Source organism: Vanacampus margaritifer, chromosome 13, assembly GCF_051991255.1.
Source record: "Vanacampus margaritifer isolate UIUO_Vmar chromosome 13, RoL_Vmar_1.0, whole genome shotgun sequence".
Taxonomy (NCBI): Eukaryota; Metazoa; Chordata; class Actinopteri; order Syngnathiformes; family Syngnathidae; genus Vanacampus; species Vanacampus margaritifer.
In genome coordinates, this window is record NC_135444.1 from 15,400,481 (window position 1) to 15,414,717 (window position 14,237).

The 14,237-nt window shown below is 42.1% G+C and overlaps 1 protein-coding gene across 4 annotated transcripts in view; it reads right to left on the reverse strand.

Moving 5' to 3' along the window:
• The window catches only part of ssbp4 (single stranded DNA binding protein 4), a 100,609-nt gene that overhangs the window by 75,988 nt on the left and 10,384 nt on the right, over nucleotides 1-14,237 (reverse strand). For all 4 annotated transcript variants that reach the window (XM_077583239.1, XM_077583235.1, XM_077583236.1 and 1 more), the window contains exons 2-3: nucleotides 13,187-13,259; nucleotides 4,936-4,997 (exon numbers count right to left, since the gene is read on the reverse strand). In XM_077583239.1, the coding sequence (XP_077439365.1) occupies nucleotides 4,936-4,997; nucleotides 13,187-13,259 (135 nt within the window). The remainder of the gene's footprint in view (nucleotides 1-4,935; nucleotides 4,998-13,186; nucleotides 13,260-14,237) is intronic.

Here is a 14,237-nt window from a genome sequence, read left to right on the forward strand (position 1 = left end):
CCTTAAAAGGAGCCAACTTGATACTGTATTTGAAACAAATAGATTCTTATAGCTACAATGGAACGCCTGAGGTCCGAATACTCGCCATCCTAGTACATTGGTGGACCTCTGATTTGTTGGTATGTAATATATTCCGATCCAGGGTCAAGCTTTGGCCATTATAAAACTTTTGTCAACTGTATTTTTTAAGTAAGAATTGTTGCCTGCAATCAACTAGAGACCAGCCTGTGTGCACTATTTCCATGAGTGGTTGAGCTAGTATTTATGCGATTCAGAATTTGACAGGTTAACATGACAAAAACAAACATTTCTAGGTATTAAGCAAGCAAGGTTGGCCGCCACCAAACCAATATATACAGCATATACTTACAATAATACTTAACTAATATGATTTTAAATGTACTTTGGTTAAAAAGTGAAGCGTAGAGAGTCTGTGTCACCGAAATATCAAGAGCATTCACTACAAAAATTTGCTTTTTAGAAGTGACTTCTAGTCATTTTACAATAATATTTGTAGCTAAACTATTCACGTGGACTTGTAGCTGAAAAAGAAAAGCGTGAAGTCACTTAAATGCACAAAGTGGTCAATCGCCTGGCGTGTGTGGCTGTGAGTCGCCTACTATATATTTTCCGTAATGCTCCTGTTCTGTCAAACTCCGCCGCATCGCTCCGTGTGCGGGCAGGCCTTGCGGTCTCACGCGATACACTCCGCACGTGTGAGGCGTATTTTACTTCCTTCACGCAGATCAAGATTATCTGTTACATCAACATTTGTAGTTAATTACCATCAGCTATTTGATAACAAATAGCGTACCCTTGTACAAGTTATATCCAATTATCCAATCATTCCAATCTCATGATCCAATCTTTGCCAGTTTATTTCAGTACTAAGGCTTGTTATTTGAGCTACACGGGGGGGCCATTTCCGCTCTCTTTTCGAGGTGATGCAAACATGTACAGATAGTCTTTCATTATTTCATTCAAAGAAGCAACAAAGCTGGAAAAAAAAACGACGACGTAACACCAACACATCAGCAAAAGAACAGGAAAAGGGATTAGCATCCAAACGTCCAGAAGAAGACAATTACTGAAATTAAATGCCATTACGATAATTATTTGCAATTAACTGTGGTCTGACAAAGCCAGTGGTTACAATGGGGCTTTTGCACTATAATAAGGCACGTAAACAAAGCCAGACACACACAGCTTGGCAGGTCTGCACCGTAATCCTGTCTGCGCTTTGGCTAGCGGATAGCTAGCAGACAGCTAGCAATATCAGACAGAAACAGACGTAGAAATTCATTAGGTTTGTAAATATTTAAGTTACACAGGTATGCTCATCTCTTGCCCACTTTTCTTTCATTGTGGTGGCATTCAGGACTCATTTTTAATTAGCAATTAAAGCTGCTTTCCCTTAAAGCAGCTTTAAAGTAGACAAAAAGCTCTCATTTCTCTGTTGACAGATGAACACAGTGATGCGCAACGCAAGAGTTCCATACGTGTCTTGACGTTCCTATGCGACAGATGTCACAACCTTGCTAGCTTAGCGATGCAACATTCTACTAATCCTTCACATCTGTAGTTAATATGGGTATATGGGGAGGGGGGAGGAGTAATGGCGACTCAGTCTCGGAAGAAATGGGGAAAAAATGCGTGTCCCTTGTGATCAAAAGGTAGAGTGTTTTTTCGGGTATCGCGGCTTGGTCCAGGAAGGATATGCAAAATGTGCTTACGAAGAGTGGCTGCCAGAAGAGACAAACCGTCCAATACATTATCACATCTACAAAAGCGCCACGCATCACTTTTTGACAAATTCAAGGTAATGTTAAAGCTGTCTATGAATAAACATAGCTAAGAGAGTTAGCATATCTACAAGTGGTGATATTGAGGCAGATAGCATGGCTAACTAGCATGGCTAACATCAGCTCATTTCCACTTGACTATTTCACAAAGCAGAGAAGAACTACTAAATTTCTAAGAAAATACACTTTTACTAGGTTTGTAATGTAATGTAAAAATGTATATTTTTTTATTTTGTTTAAAGAAGGAAATGAGTAGATATCTTTAGACTTTTACAGTGTTTCAACATAAAAACGGCAACAAAGTGATGGCACCTAGAGATTGCCATGCCATATTGTTGTTGTGATGGGATTACTGCGTGTGTGTGTGTGTGTGTGTGTGTGTGTGTGTGTGTGTGTGTGTGTGTGTGTGTGTGTGTGTGTGTGTGTGTGTGTGTGTGTGTGTGTGTGTGTGTGTGTGTTCAGGAGGGTTTAGAATTCAGTGGCCATCCAGTGAAAACTGGTTAAAGCAATCGATTTGGGGATAAAGAGGAGACAACTAGCAGTGGCCAATAGAGAAGGAGCTAATGACACAATCAACACCTGCAGCCCTCACTGAGGCTTTTCTTTATCCCTCCACCCATAACAACAGATGTGGATGAGTGACCCCCCACTAAAAAGCTTCAGTCCCACAACACCTCCCCACTCCTTCCTCAGTCGTATTCTAAAGCACCCCCCACGCCATCGTACAGGAAGCATCCATAGAGGCGGTGAAGAACAGCCTAGTGAGGTACTGAGGAGGCGACGGCTGGGGGGGTGGGGCCAGGGTGACAGCGAGGTCGGGGTCTTAGATTTGGCTGTTTAACACAAAAGAGCCTGAAATGCAAAGAGTTAATCCATTCGGGGGTCTCTCTTCCGCAAACAAAGGACAGACCTCCAGACAAAGGTTGCGAGGGGGCAGGGGTGTGGGGCGGGCAATGTGGAAGGTTGGTGGCTTTCCTACCATCTGGAGCTTTTGTTTTGGGGGAGGTTTGCGAGAAAGAGGAGTTCGGGGGGTTGGTGTCCAATGGGTGGACCCCGGCGACAACCCGCGGGATCCCAAACGCCCCTCCCCCTCCCCTCGTGCGTCCTAGTGTCCACGTGCTGCGCAGCCCAGACAAACGCCCCGAGCTATGTCGTATACTCCGCAGACCTGCCCGGCTAATCATCAGCCCCCTCTCTACTCACACACTCAAACACACACTCGAGGTCAATGGTCCCAACCGGTCTCCACTGAAGACATATTTTTGACGGACCCTCATACAAACAAAAACAAAAGATTCAAAGTACAACACACCGCTATGCTGAATGTATTTGTATTTCTCTTGAACAAGCTGGGCTCATCTTGGGGTAAGGAGAGACAACAATACCCAAGGTGTAATGTTTACTCCCAAATTTGGTTTTGGTCACAGTCATTGCAGAAAATCCAGATTCCCATTGATAGGATGTTGGAAATGGAAGCAAGCTACTGTAGGTCAAAGCAATTTTGTCGGCTTCATTGCCTCATTTGTGATCCATCACGTTACTCGGGTTTGAACTGATTAGTCAAGTAGTCGACTATTTGACCTTACTACAACCAATTGACATTGAACGTTTGAAATCGTATTAATGCTATGCTAATCACGTGATTTGGGCCAATCTACAGAGGACTTTCAACCCGTCCATCTGCTGCTGTTGCCAAACTTTAAGTCTCTGTGGAACCATGAAATGTCCAGACAACAAGGTAAGACACATTCTTCATATGACTGTGCGGGTCCAAATTGTGGCTAAGCATTGTAGTTAGCCTTGCTTGCTTCTGCTATTCCAATCCGATAGTCTTCAAAGATTGATACCAAAACTTGTTTTAGATTGATGATCAATATAGTTTTTTGGGTTCAGTCTCTCTGTGGAACCTGGTACCAAACGTCCCACAATCCGGTAGCAATCCCAGCAGCCTCTAGGTCATCTCCCACACCCCACACTGTATATTTGAGTGAAGCCGAGCTCTTTAAAGACCATTATGAGCCGTGTCAACACGCTCTACAATGACAACACACACTGAGGCCCAAACAGGATGAATGAATGAAGCGGCACGTTTACTATACGTAGCCGGGCCGGGGGGCCTTTGGGGAAGAGCGTGAATCATGAACAAAGCGGACCTCCTGTCAAACCTCTTATTCTGCCTCTCGCTGCCCCCGTGCCGCTAATGCTGAGGATTCGGTATCCTCCACCTTCCCAGGCTTCTCTGTCTCTTTGCGAGCAACCTTCCCCGGCCACTTCCTCCTCGCAGCTCGTCACATTTGCACTTTAGCGCAAAGTTGGATTTGTCAAGCAAGGAATGTGCGCTTGTTGGGTTTTATTGCCTTTAAAGCCAAACCTAGCAGTGCAGTACACCAGACATTTTCAGACATCTCTACCGATTCACTATGATAACCTTGTAGGGACTATGGAAAAAGCAGTTCGCTTTTTGGGTCCATTTCTTCGGATCCTAACTGCAGAGGTATTATACCTAAAGCTAGACACATTGCAATCTGTTGATTGGGTGATGGAGTGGAAGAGGAATTGAACAGGAAGGACAACAATTTTCTTCTTTGTTGAATTTATTGGAAGACCACGCTGTATGGCCTTGCCATGATAATTACATAACTAGCGGCTTATCGCCTACACACTGCACCGCGCTGTGGCAAACTGCACACCACTCGGCTGGAAACGCCGCTTGTTTCTGCACAGTGTCAGCCTGCAAGCGCACTGACCCGATCCAGACAGACAGAACAGAACACACTGTCCGCTGCTTATGAAGCATTAGCGAACCTGGGGCGTTTGTTTAAAAGAGGCGGAATGGAAGAAACAAACCCACGAGAATTCAAACATGTTAACTTATTGTGTTGACTGTAAAGAAAAACGTTTACCAAATAGCGGAAGAATAGAAGTGAGCTCGCTGGTGAGTGGCAGCAATGCAAGGAGCACTTCAACATATGTGAGATGATGCACTTAGCATTCCCTGCAATTACTGCCCCCCCCCCCCTTCTACGCATTCCTCTGGTTCATCACGATGAGCACTCTTAAAGAAGTAACATGAGCCATGTGTGTGCGGGATTGTGTGTTGACATAGTTTGATAAGATGGCCATATATACATACCACCACCACGAGTGTAAAAATCCCGGAGGTTCCCCGAGTGTGATGTTCTTCTCCCATCGGATCTGAGAGGGAGACAAGAAATAAGCGTGTTAGTTTAGTTTGCTTGAACGTCCGTCAAACTTTATTTGGTCGGACAGAAAAATCTTGGCTTCTCCCCCCCCCCGAGAGGCTGTCGCTCTCCGCTGCACTCACACGGCAGCAAGAACTCCAACCGCTATCTGGACGTCCAGATAAGATCCAGAGTGAGATAGAGGAGCGGCTACCTGCTACACGCACTGCGACAGACAGCACACGCCGAGGAAAACGACGTGCCTTTTCCCACACTGCAAGGTGGCTAAGCTAATGGCAAAACCACAAACTATGAGGTACCAGGTGGCATAATCCACAACTGGTCGCTCATCGGGTCACTCCGTAGTCTCCAGTTAGCTGCAGTGGTCAATTTTCATACCTCAGTCTCCTATTGAATGCAATGCCCAGCAATGGATATTGCATTCAATAGGAGACTGAGGGTCTCAGTCACAGTCACAGTCACAGTTTTTTGCCCCCACTCTCTCTTAGATAACACACTTAGCTCTAGATGCTACAGTATTGTACGCCCCGGTTTCCACTTTGTTGCAGCTGTGCCTATTATACCCTCAATCTCGTCTTGAATAACACACTTAGTTCAGAACATTGTATTGTTACACTTTACAGCAGAGGTGGCGAATCCAGGTCCAGAAGGTCGGTAGGTAAACGAGCTCTAGGAGCTCGGTACTCAACCGGTAGGTAAACGGGCTCCGGGAGCTTGTTTATGTGCCGGTTGAGTAGAAGCACCTGCGGATAAAGCCAGGGTTTTTACTTTCTGGGCCTGGATTTGCCTCCTATGCTCTACAGTCTCCATTTTGCCAAATCAATCAAGTGTTTTGCCCTCAGTCCTTTTGAAATGCCAGACTCAGAGTACAACACTGCATTGTCCAGAGTATCCACGTAACTGTAGCCCACAGTCTCTTCTTGAATAACACACTTAGCTCGGGGCACTGCAGATTTAGACCACAGTCTCTGCTTTGCCGAAGCGATCAGTTTTCTGTCCGTAGTCTCCTCTTGAATAACACCCTTAGCTATGGATGTGACAGCCTTATACTCCACAGTCTCCACTTTGGCCGGAGCAGTCACTTCTCTGTCCGCCCTCAGTCTCCCTCTGCACTGTTGGCAACAGTCACATCCCGATTAGCCAAACATTGAGCTCTCATTCGCCTCCGTTGTTGCAGTCTTATTCTGTCTGATTCTAACTAACCTCCCCTTTTTGGGCCGGTTTTCGTGGTTTCCTCTGACTACTAATTTGAAGCAGAAAACCGACCGGCCCAATTCACATTTCTTTATCATCCTACACGGGAATCCAGAGAATTCATCGTCCCTGCAGTGTCAAAAATGATTAGCAGGAAAATTGGTGGAAATTTGGCAGCCTAAACTTTGACCCAGCTTTCTCAAACATCTCGGGAGTGGATCAAGACGCTTTTGGCTTCGACAAAGTTTTAAGATGATTTGCGAACAATGCCAAGCAGAGTTCTGAGGAGCATCTGACATTTGACCCAAGAAATCAATGAGGTTCTTGCGTCGCTTTTTAAACAATAATCTCTGAATGAAGTGCGGCTGATGGAAAAGAGCACGTTCTGATTCGACTGTTGCTCACTTAAGTGAATCATTTTGTGTCCAATTTCATTCAACACATCGACGTCTTTCCTTTGACGTAAAGGCTTGACACCGTCTCGGCTCATAATTGAAACCAGTGATAGAAGAAGAAAATCAAGAATCCTGTAGACCAGTGGTCCTCAACCCTGGTCCTCGAGGACCTGTTTTCCATGCCTCCCACAGCCAACACAGGTGATTCATATCATCAGCTAATCAGCAATCTACGGAGAAGGCTGATAACGATTCTCCACCTGTGTTGGCTGTGGGAGACATGGAAAACCTGAGGATCAGGGTTGAGGACCACTGCTGTAGACCACGAAGCCTACTTAAAAACGTCATCGCACACAACCATAGTTATTCTAGTCCCGGCAAGTAGACACATACAGGTACTATAAAACTGAGCGCATCTCCGTGGGAGAACAAAAGGTTAATTGAGAGTCTGGGCGATGGTGCTCTCATTAGACAGAAGCTAGCGACTGAGCATACCTTCAGTCTTCCTGCGACGGCAAACGGTCCCTAATCGTTTTAAACATTTCTGTTCGTGTGGGAGAAAGGGAATAATAGAATATCCTCAAAGGTGTCGTTTGCCTAAACACACACACCCAAAAGAAATATTTTTGAACTTTTTACTTTTACAATTATTTGCACTAGGCCGTGTCCAACGGCAGGTGAAAGATTTTTAGCTCCTTGTTTTGACCGGTTGTATTTATAGGCGTCGATTCATTCAGCAGCAGTTTCATTGTGCTGCATGCGGCAGGGATTCACAAACTGTGATGAGGGGGGGTGAGGGTGAGATTAAAAGTGTCATGGCGGTCTGGTGTCATTATTACACATTTACATTGTGTTCTTTCCGAGTGTGATTGTTTTCTCCATAAAATAAAAAGTTCAAAAGCAAAAAATATTGTTAGGAGTTTTGATGCCTTTGTTTGCGCGGATGTTGAAGACCTCGTCATCTGTTAGTCATTGTTAACAGTGTCAATGGCACTGCCCTATTACGGAGGGTCTTCGCTTTACGGTGGTCTTGACCAGAGGTGGGCATTTACACCGTGTTGTCAGCACTACGTCAGGACAGAAGGACGATCTACGTGTCTCAGAGACACCCAATTTCCGGTGGCTGTCTGAAGATTGACGGTAACTTTTAAAACATTGACGGAAGAAATTTCCAGCCATGGGCGGCATTGGCTGAGTGATAGAGTGGTTTGGGTTCGAATCCTCGTGCCTGGTGACCGTGTCGAAGTGTCCTTGAGCAAGACGCTAAACGGCGATTTGCTGGCTATGGGTAACCATATGGTGTCGATAAAGCGCTATGCAGAAAGCAGTCCGTTTAGCGTTTATTTTAGGGCCGACAGACAAATGTGGGCGTCGGTCAGTGACGGACTGACCCACTTCGGTCAGTGCTTTGTCCGTCTTTTTTTTTTTTTAAAGCTTCTCGTGATTCAGAAAACGGGTGTCAGTCAGTGACGGACTAACAGACAGTCCGTCAATTCCGACGGAGTTGCCACCTCTGGTTTATGAATGATGTGGACTGAACTAGTTTGCACCCAAGCCAACCACAGGAGGAAAAAAAGGAATTGTCTCATTTTTGGGTGGGGTTTTATTTAATGAATCAGTACCTGTCATGGTTTTGGTTGGGTCTGGTTTAGTTTCATTTCCTTCTGTCATGTTTTGGGTTTTGTTTGAGTTTATTCGATTTGTGTTTTTGTCCTATTGTTCTTGTGTGCTTCTCAAGCATTGTCATGTCCACCTGTGTTTGCCTGTCCTTCCTCGTGTGTCAACCAATTAGCACCCTCTGCCACTTGTGTCCTGCCCAGGTGTGTCTCGTTGTGTCAATTAGTGTGTGTGTGTGTGTATTTAGTCTCTTGTCTCCCCTTTGTCTGTGTCGAACCATTGTCGTTTTTGTCGGGTTTTTGTCCTGTTGTTAGGTTTATTGTTTGTTTCTGGACATTATTATATTATTATATTAGAAAAGTTAAATGGTGGACTAGCCATTGATAAAGTTCTTCTTAACTCATTCACTGCCATTGACGACTATAGACGTCAACGATTCATGTGGACTATTTCTTAATAAAAAAAAAAAAAAAATTCATTTCATTTCTTATGAAAATCTAGGAAAAAAATGGATTGTACATTTATAACAGATATAAAATTTGTGATTAATCGTGAGTCAACTTTTGAAGTCATGCGATTAATTACGATTACAAATTTGAATCGTCTGACGCCCCTCATTTTTTTTTTAATTAGGAGCGTCAGGCGATTTTTTATTGTAATTAATCACATGACTTCACTAGTTAACTAACGATTAATCACAAATGTTATATCTGTTCTGAATGTACAATTAAAAAAAATCTAGGTTTTCATACTTTTGTTAGCAAAAGTGGAAAAAAAAATTAATAGAAATAGTTCAAATGAATTTTTGACGTCTATAGCCGTCAATGGCAGTGAATGAGTTAAGAAGAAAGCAAAATGGGAGCCATCTCAAGGCCCTTTATTGAACGTACTCGCTTTTAATCTTACTAGTTTTTGGCAGTATTCCTTTAACATGTGTAAGCATATCGAACATCATGACTGAATTTTCCAACCAATCAGCCCTAAGTCAATTCGGACCCAAGTCGAGCAAACATCTAAAAGGTGGTAGAGCAATGCTGACCGACACTCTCATTCACCGTCATTAACTTTCTCCTCCCTTCTTAACAACTTAACTTCATGCCAGAGAACGATGCCCTTTTTTAGCCATGTGATTTCTATGGACGCCCCCGCAAGCCGTAAACACTGTCATCGGGTCAAACGCTCGGTAAATGGACGTGTAGTGTTTTGTTTTGGGGTTGAGCTACTTCCGCTTCGGTAATGAATCCCCAAGTGAAAAGTAAACGGGGAATAAAAAAAAGGCAGCTCTCTGGTGATTCATGAAGAGCTGGAGTGTAAACCTGGTAAGTGAACACTGATGAATACAGATGGCTGACAGAGTGTATCTTTTCGCGACCATTTGTCTAATACTCCACTCACTTTATGTGCTCCTGCTACAACTGCGTGAAGGGAGGGAGGGGGGAGTTGAAAGGTCAAGCTGCTGCTTTTGCTCACGCGTCCACTCGACTGTCGGCGTAATCCAAATGCGCCGACCGTTTGAGATGTCGACATCAAAGCGGCGCGGCGGATGGCGTAAGTGGAATAAAAACGGACGGATGAGGTTGTTGTGTAGGACGTAGAAGTCAATGAGGACTCTCCATTTCGGGGGGATTCGTTCGCTAGCTTGTCTTTTTTGTTAGAGGGTGTAAGAATGCATGTATCAGAATCAGTAGTGCTGGCCGATGCAATTTGGCAATTTGAACAATTTTAGCAATGGGAGTTTTTTAGGGGTGTGCCCAAAAAAAAAATCGATTCTCATTTAGTACGATTCAGAATCGATTTTAAATGTCCCAAAAATCGATTTTATTTCAATTATTTTATACTGTCTTGCCTTTGTCTGTGTGTGCCTTTATTTGGAGCGCTGTTCATGTTGTACCCAGTTTGGCCACTTAGGGGCAGTGTGGTTTCTAATACACTGTTAAGTTGTAGCCACATTAGAGAGTAGAAGGAAAAAGTCACGATCAAGTTATTCCAATAAAAGTTGTTGTTTTTTTCCAGCGTGGAGCCGTTCTTTTGAGTGATAAAAGTGTCACGAGTAGGGCGCTAATTAGCATTAGCGAGTCAGACTGGAGTAGATCATTACAATTCCTTGCACATCTATAGATTGAAGCAAAAAAATCATTGTCAATCAAATCATTTTGAAACAAAAATCGTTCTCAATCGAAAATCGATTCTGAATCGAATCGCAGGCCCAAAAATCGGAATCGAATCGTGAGACATTCAAAGATTCCCACCCCTAGAATTTTCAGTCAGATTTCAAATTTGCCTCGAGCTGGCCCATAATGCCAACATGTTTGCGTCCTCTGTTTGGTTGGTCACAGGAAAACTGTTTCAGTCAAGTTTGACGAGCAAAACGCAAACATAAAATTGACACAATACAATGAAGGAGAAATGGATTTGGTCTCAGACCTGAGAAATGGATTTGATATAGTATTGACAGTTTCTATATTTGCAAGGTAAGTCACCACTGAAGGTCAGAACAATTCCCATTGGCCCAGCTGTTACCCGTCTGTGTCCTTCGTTTTGGCAAGCATCTCAAAACGATTTGTTTTGAGATGCCTGCCGAATCCATGTTATGATTTTGACCATTTTATACATTTATACTAGAGTACTTTTTCTTGGCGAGGTGTTTGGGAGGGAATAAAACAGAGCTGAAATAAGGAACTAATGATTATTTCAGTTATCGATTCATTTGCCTTTTTTTTAGTTTAATCGATGAATCCGATTTTTTTTTTTAGTTTAATCGATGAATCCGTTTTTTTTTTTTATCGATGGATCCGATTTATTTATTTTTTTTAGTTTAATTGATTAATCCGATTATTTTTTTTTTTTAATCGATGAATCCGATTTTTTTTTTTTTGTTTAATCGATGAATTTGATTTTTTTTTTTTTTTTTATCGATGAATCTGATTTTTTTTTTAACCGTTAACATTTCCTTCTTTTTTTTTCAAAAACATGACATTATTTAAAATTGACAGTGCACAAACATGAATTAATTATGATGGTTTGGTCGGTAACGTGAGGAAAATATACATATTGACAATTTTGTAAAGTCAGCTCTAAATGGAGGAGCTGAAATTCTGAGCATTTGGACTCCAAAATATATGAACAATTCTTCGATTATCAATCAATTTGATAATCGATTAGTTGTCGACCAATAAGTGAAAGTTGATTTGATTAGCACTTTAAGACACTCCAAAAAAAAAAAGCTTTTCTGTATGACAGAGACTCTCCATGTGGAATCATTAGCAAGAACTCGGAGCCAGAATTTCCGCTAAGGAGGATGATGCAACACATTAGGTTTTTATATCTCGGACATTTCAAGGACCGAAATAGAAGTCCAGCAGACGAGTGGCAACTTTGCTTTCCGCCGCTTTTACCTTGACAGCGGGAGGAGGCCGGCTGAGCTTCTCCAATGTCGTAGCACAAAGCGAGCAACGACACATGCTTACAACGCGTCAAAGTGATCTAATTATACAGCGTTTATTACAAATTAGGCCTAATAATGAAGGGCGGGTAATCATATCAGAGAGCTGAACCGATGCCATGTTTACATTGTCTGAAATTAACAAGGAGTCAAGGGAGCATTGTGAACGAAAACAAAGCTGGGCTCGTTTGCATGCCAAACATTTTTAGCATTTTCTTTGGATGACTTTTTGCTTGCTGACGTTATTCTTCACTTAGGATGCTTTATTGACGATGTCTGCAGCTTTAAGGAAGTCAAATGTACAATTTGTTTTAAGGCTACCACAAGTGTCGGCGGCCATCTTACGCTGCCATTTTTTCAGACCTTTAAATGGTGTATTTGAGCATTACAAAACTCAAAAACGAGTTCTTTAATAATAATGAAATCCCTAGGAATCGTTTGTTTGCTTGCCTCACGATTCCTTTATCCGATTACGTGAAGGCAACATTAACGAGCGAGGAGAACAAAATTCGAATTGCTGAAAACTGGCCATCACTGAAGCTTTGGAGGTTGTACTTTCTAAAAAAGTGTTTTTTTTATAATCGCACTGTAAGGTGCGCCAAAACGACATGAAAGGTTTTGGACTTTTGACATACTTTGTTTTGGGTCGGTTTCTAAGGATACATTACAGATTATGAGTGTATTCTGGATAAACTGGATCATCTATGGCTGAGCAAAACACAAAACAATATTTTTAAAATAAAATATTTTTTTGTGTTGACCCATTTTTGTAGTCGACTTAATAGTTAGCAAACTTTTTTTTCTAGAATTAGCATTAGGGCTGTCACTATCGAGTATTTTTCGAATGGATTTCTGTTCAATTATTCCATCGAATATTTGGTCTTTTTTTTTTCTCGTCCCGCCCAATTTTTGTGGTCGACTTAACCGAGTTTGATCATCGATTATAATAATTAATTATTTTTGACATCTCTAGTTAGAATCAACTGTCGAACGTTGAAGATATTAAAGCGTTAAAACAAACAAACACCCTCAGCCAATGAGAATCGACAAGCCAATTAGTGCTGTCACTATTGAATATTTTTAGAATCGATTAATCTATCGATTATTCAACCAATCTGATTCATTTTAATTTTGCATTAAAGTGTATTACAAAAGCATTTTTTCCCCCTGATTACTGTTTATTAACCAGCGATTGGTGGTTATTTCGTAATTCATATTAAAAAAAAAAAAGGGGGGGGGGGGGGGTCATGTACTATGTTACCAGTTTGGTCATTGTTTTCCAAAGTAAAAACAGATGTTTGCAAATGTCACAGAAGATAATCAATCTTCTTTTATGAAAGACTACAGAAATCAGTAAACAATTACTGTTGATATGCTGAAATCAGAGGACTTTTGACAATTTTCAATTCATAACAATTACTCGATTATTAAAATAGTTGCCGATTAATTTGATAATCGATTACTCGATTAATTTTGCCAGCTCTAGATGGACGATCTGTTTTCATGATGCATGACGTGAGAGTGAACTCTTACCTCTGACAGGAAGGTCTGTGCTGATTTCTGTGCGCCGACATGCAGCAAATACTCGTAAACGTATAAAGCTAACCTGCAAAACAGAAGAGAAAAAAAAGTGTCAGTCTATTTGTATTAATGTGACAATATTATTTCTCTATGATGCATTCAAATGAGCCCAACAAAACGCACACAACTGGTGGAGAATCAAGGAGAGGGCGCCGGGATAAACAATATTTTACAGTATGAAGATCGCATACACAACGGACGGGTTGTAAATACGCGCCGTAAAGCTCTCCAGCTCGGAGCCAAAGAGCCTCCGTGGCACTCGGCCACGTCCCTGCGGTGCGCGGAACGCCGCTGCCGAGGCCGCGAGCACAACAATGTGGAGCGGCTTGAAGAGCGCAGTCAAGTACCAGATATCAACACCGGGTTGGTGGAGAAAAAAAAAAAAAAGGATTCCTGCTGCATCCGAGCGACGTGACTGGTTTCTAAAAGATGAAACTTCCGTGACTGAGAGGTGTGAAGGCACACGTTGGCACGGCGCGTTCGGAGAAGGATGCCGGAGTACTTGGTGGGCACATTGGTTACGGAAGAAGGAGCGCAAACGAGGCCGGACCGTATTGCGGGGCCGACGGAGTCAAAAGTTGGACTAATAAAATTGGTTTCACAAAAAACAAAATAAGTTACTATCAAATTGAGCTGTCAAAATGAATCGATTAATCGTCATGTAATCGATTAACAAATTAATTAACAAGTCTTTTAATAATCGAGTAATTGTTTAAATAAAATTGTCCAAATCCTCCAATTTCAGTCTCTCAACAATAATTATTCTCTGACTTTTGTAGTCCATCAGAGTACACTGATTATCTTTTGAATTGAATTAAAATAAGACATTTGCAAACATTTACTTTCACTTTGGAAAACAAGGACTGAACCCGTGACTGAATTAGTTTCAAAAAGGTCGGTGAGTACAACATCAATTCCTCTCAATAATATTGCTTGATTGATGTTTTATCACTAAAAAATACTAAAGGGACAACAATAATTGGTTAATAAACAGTAATTGTAA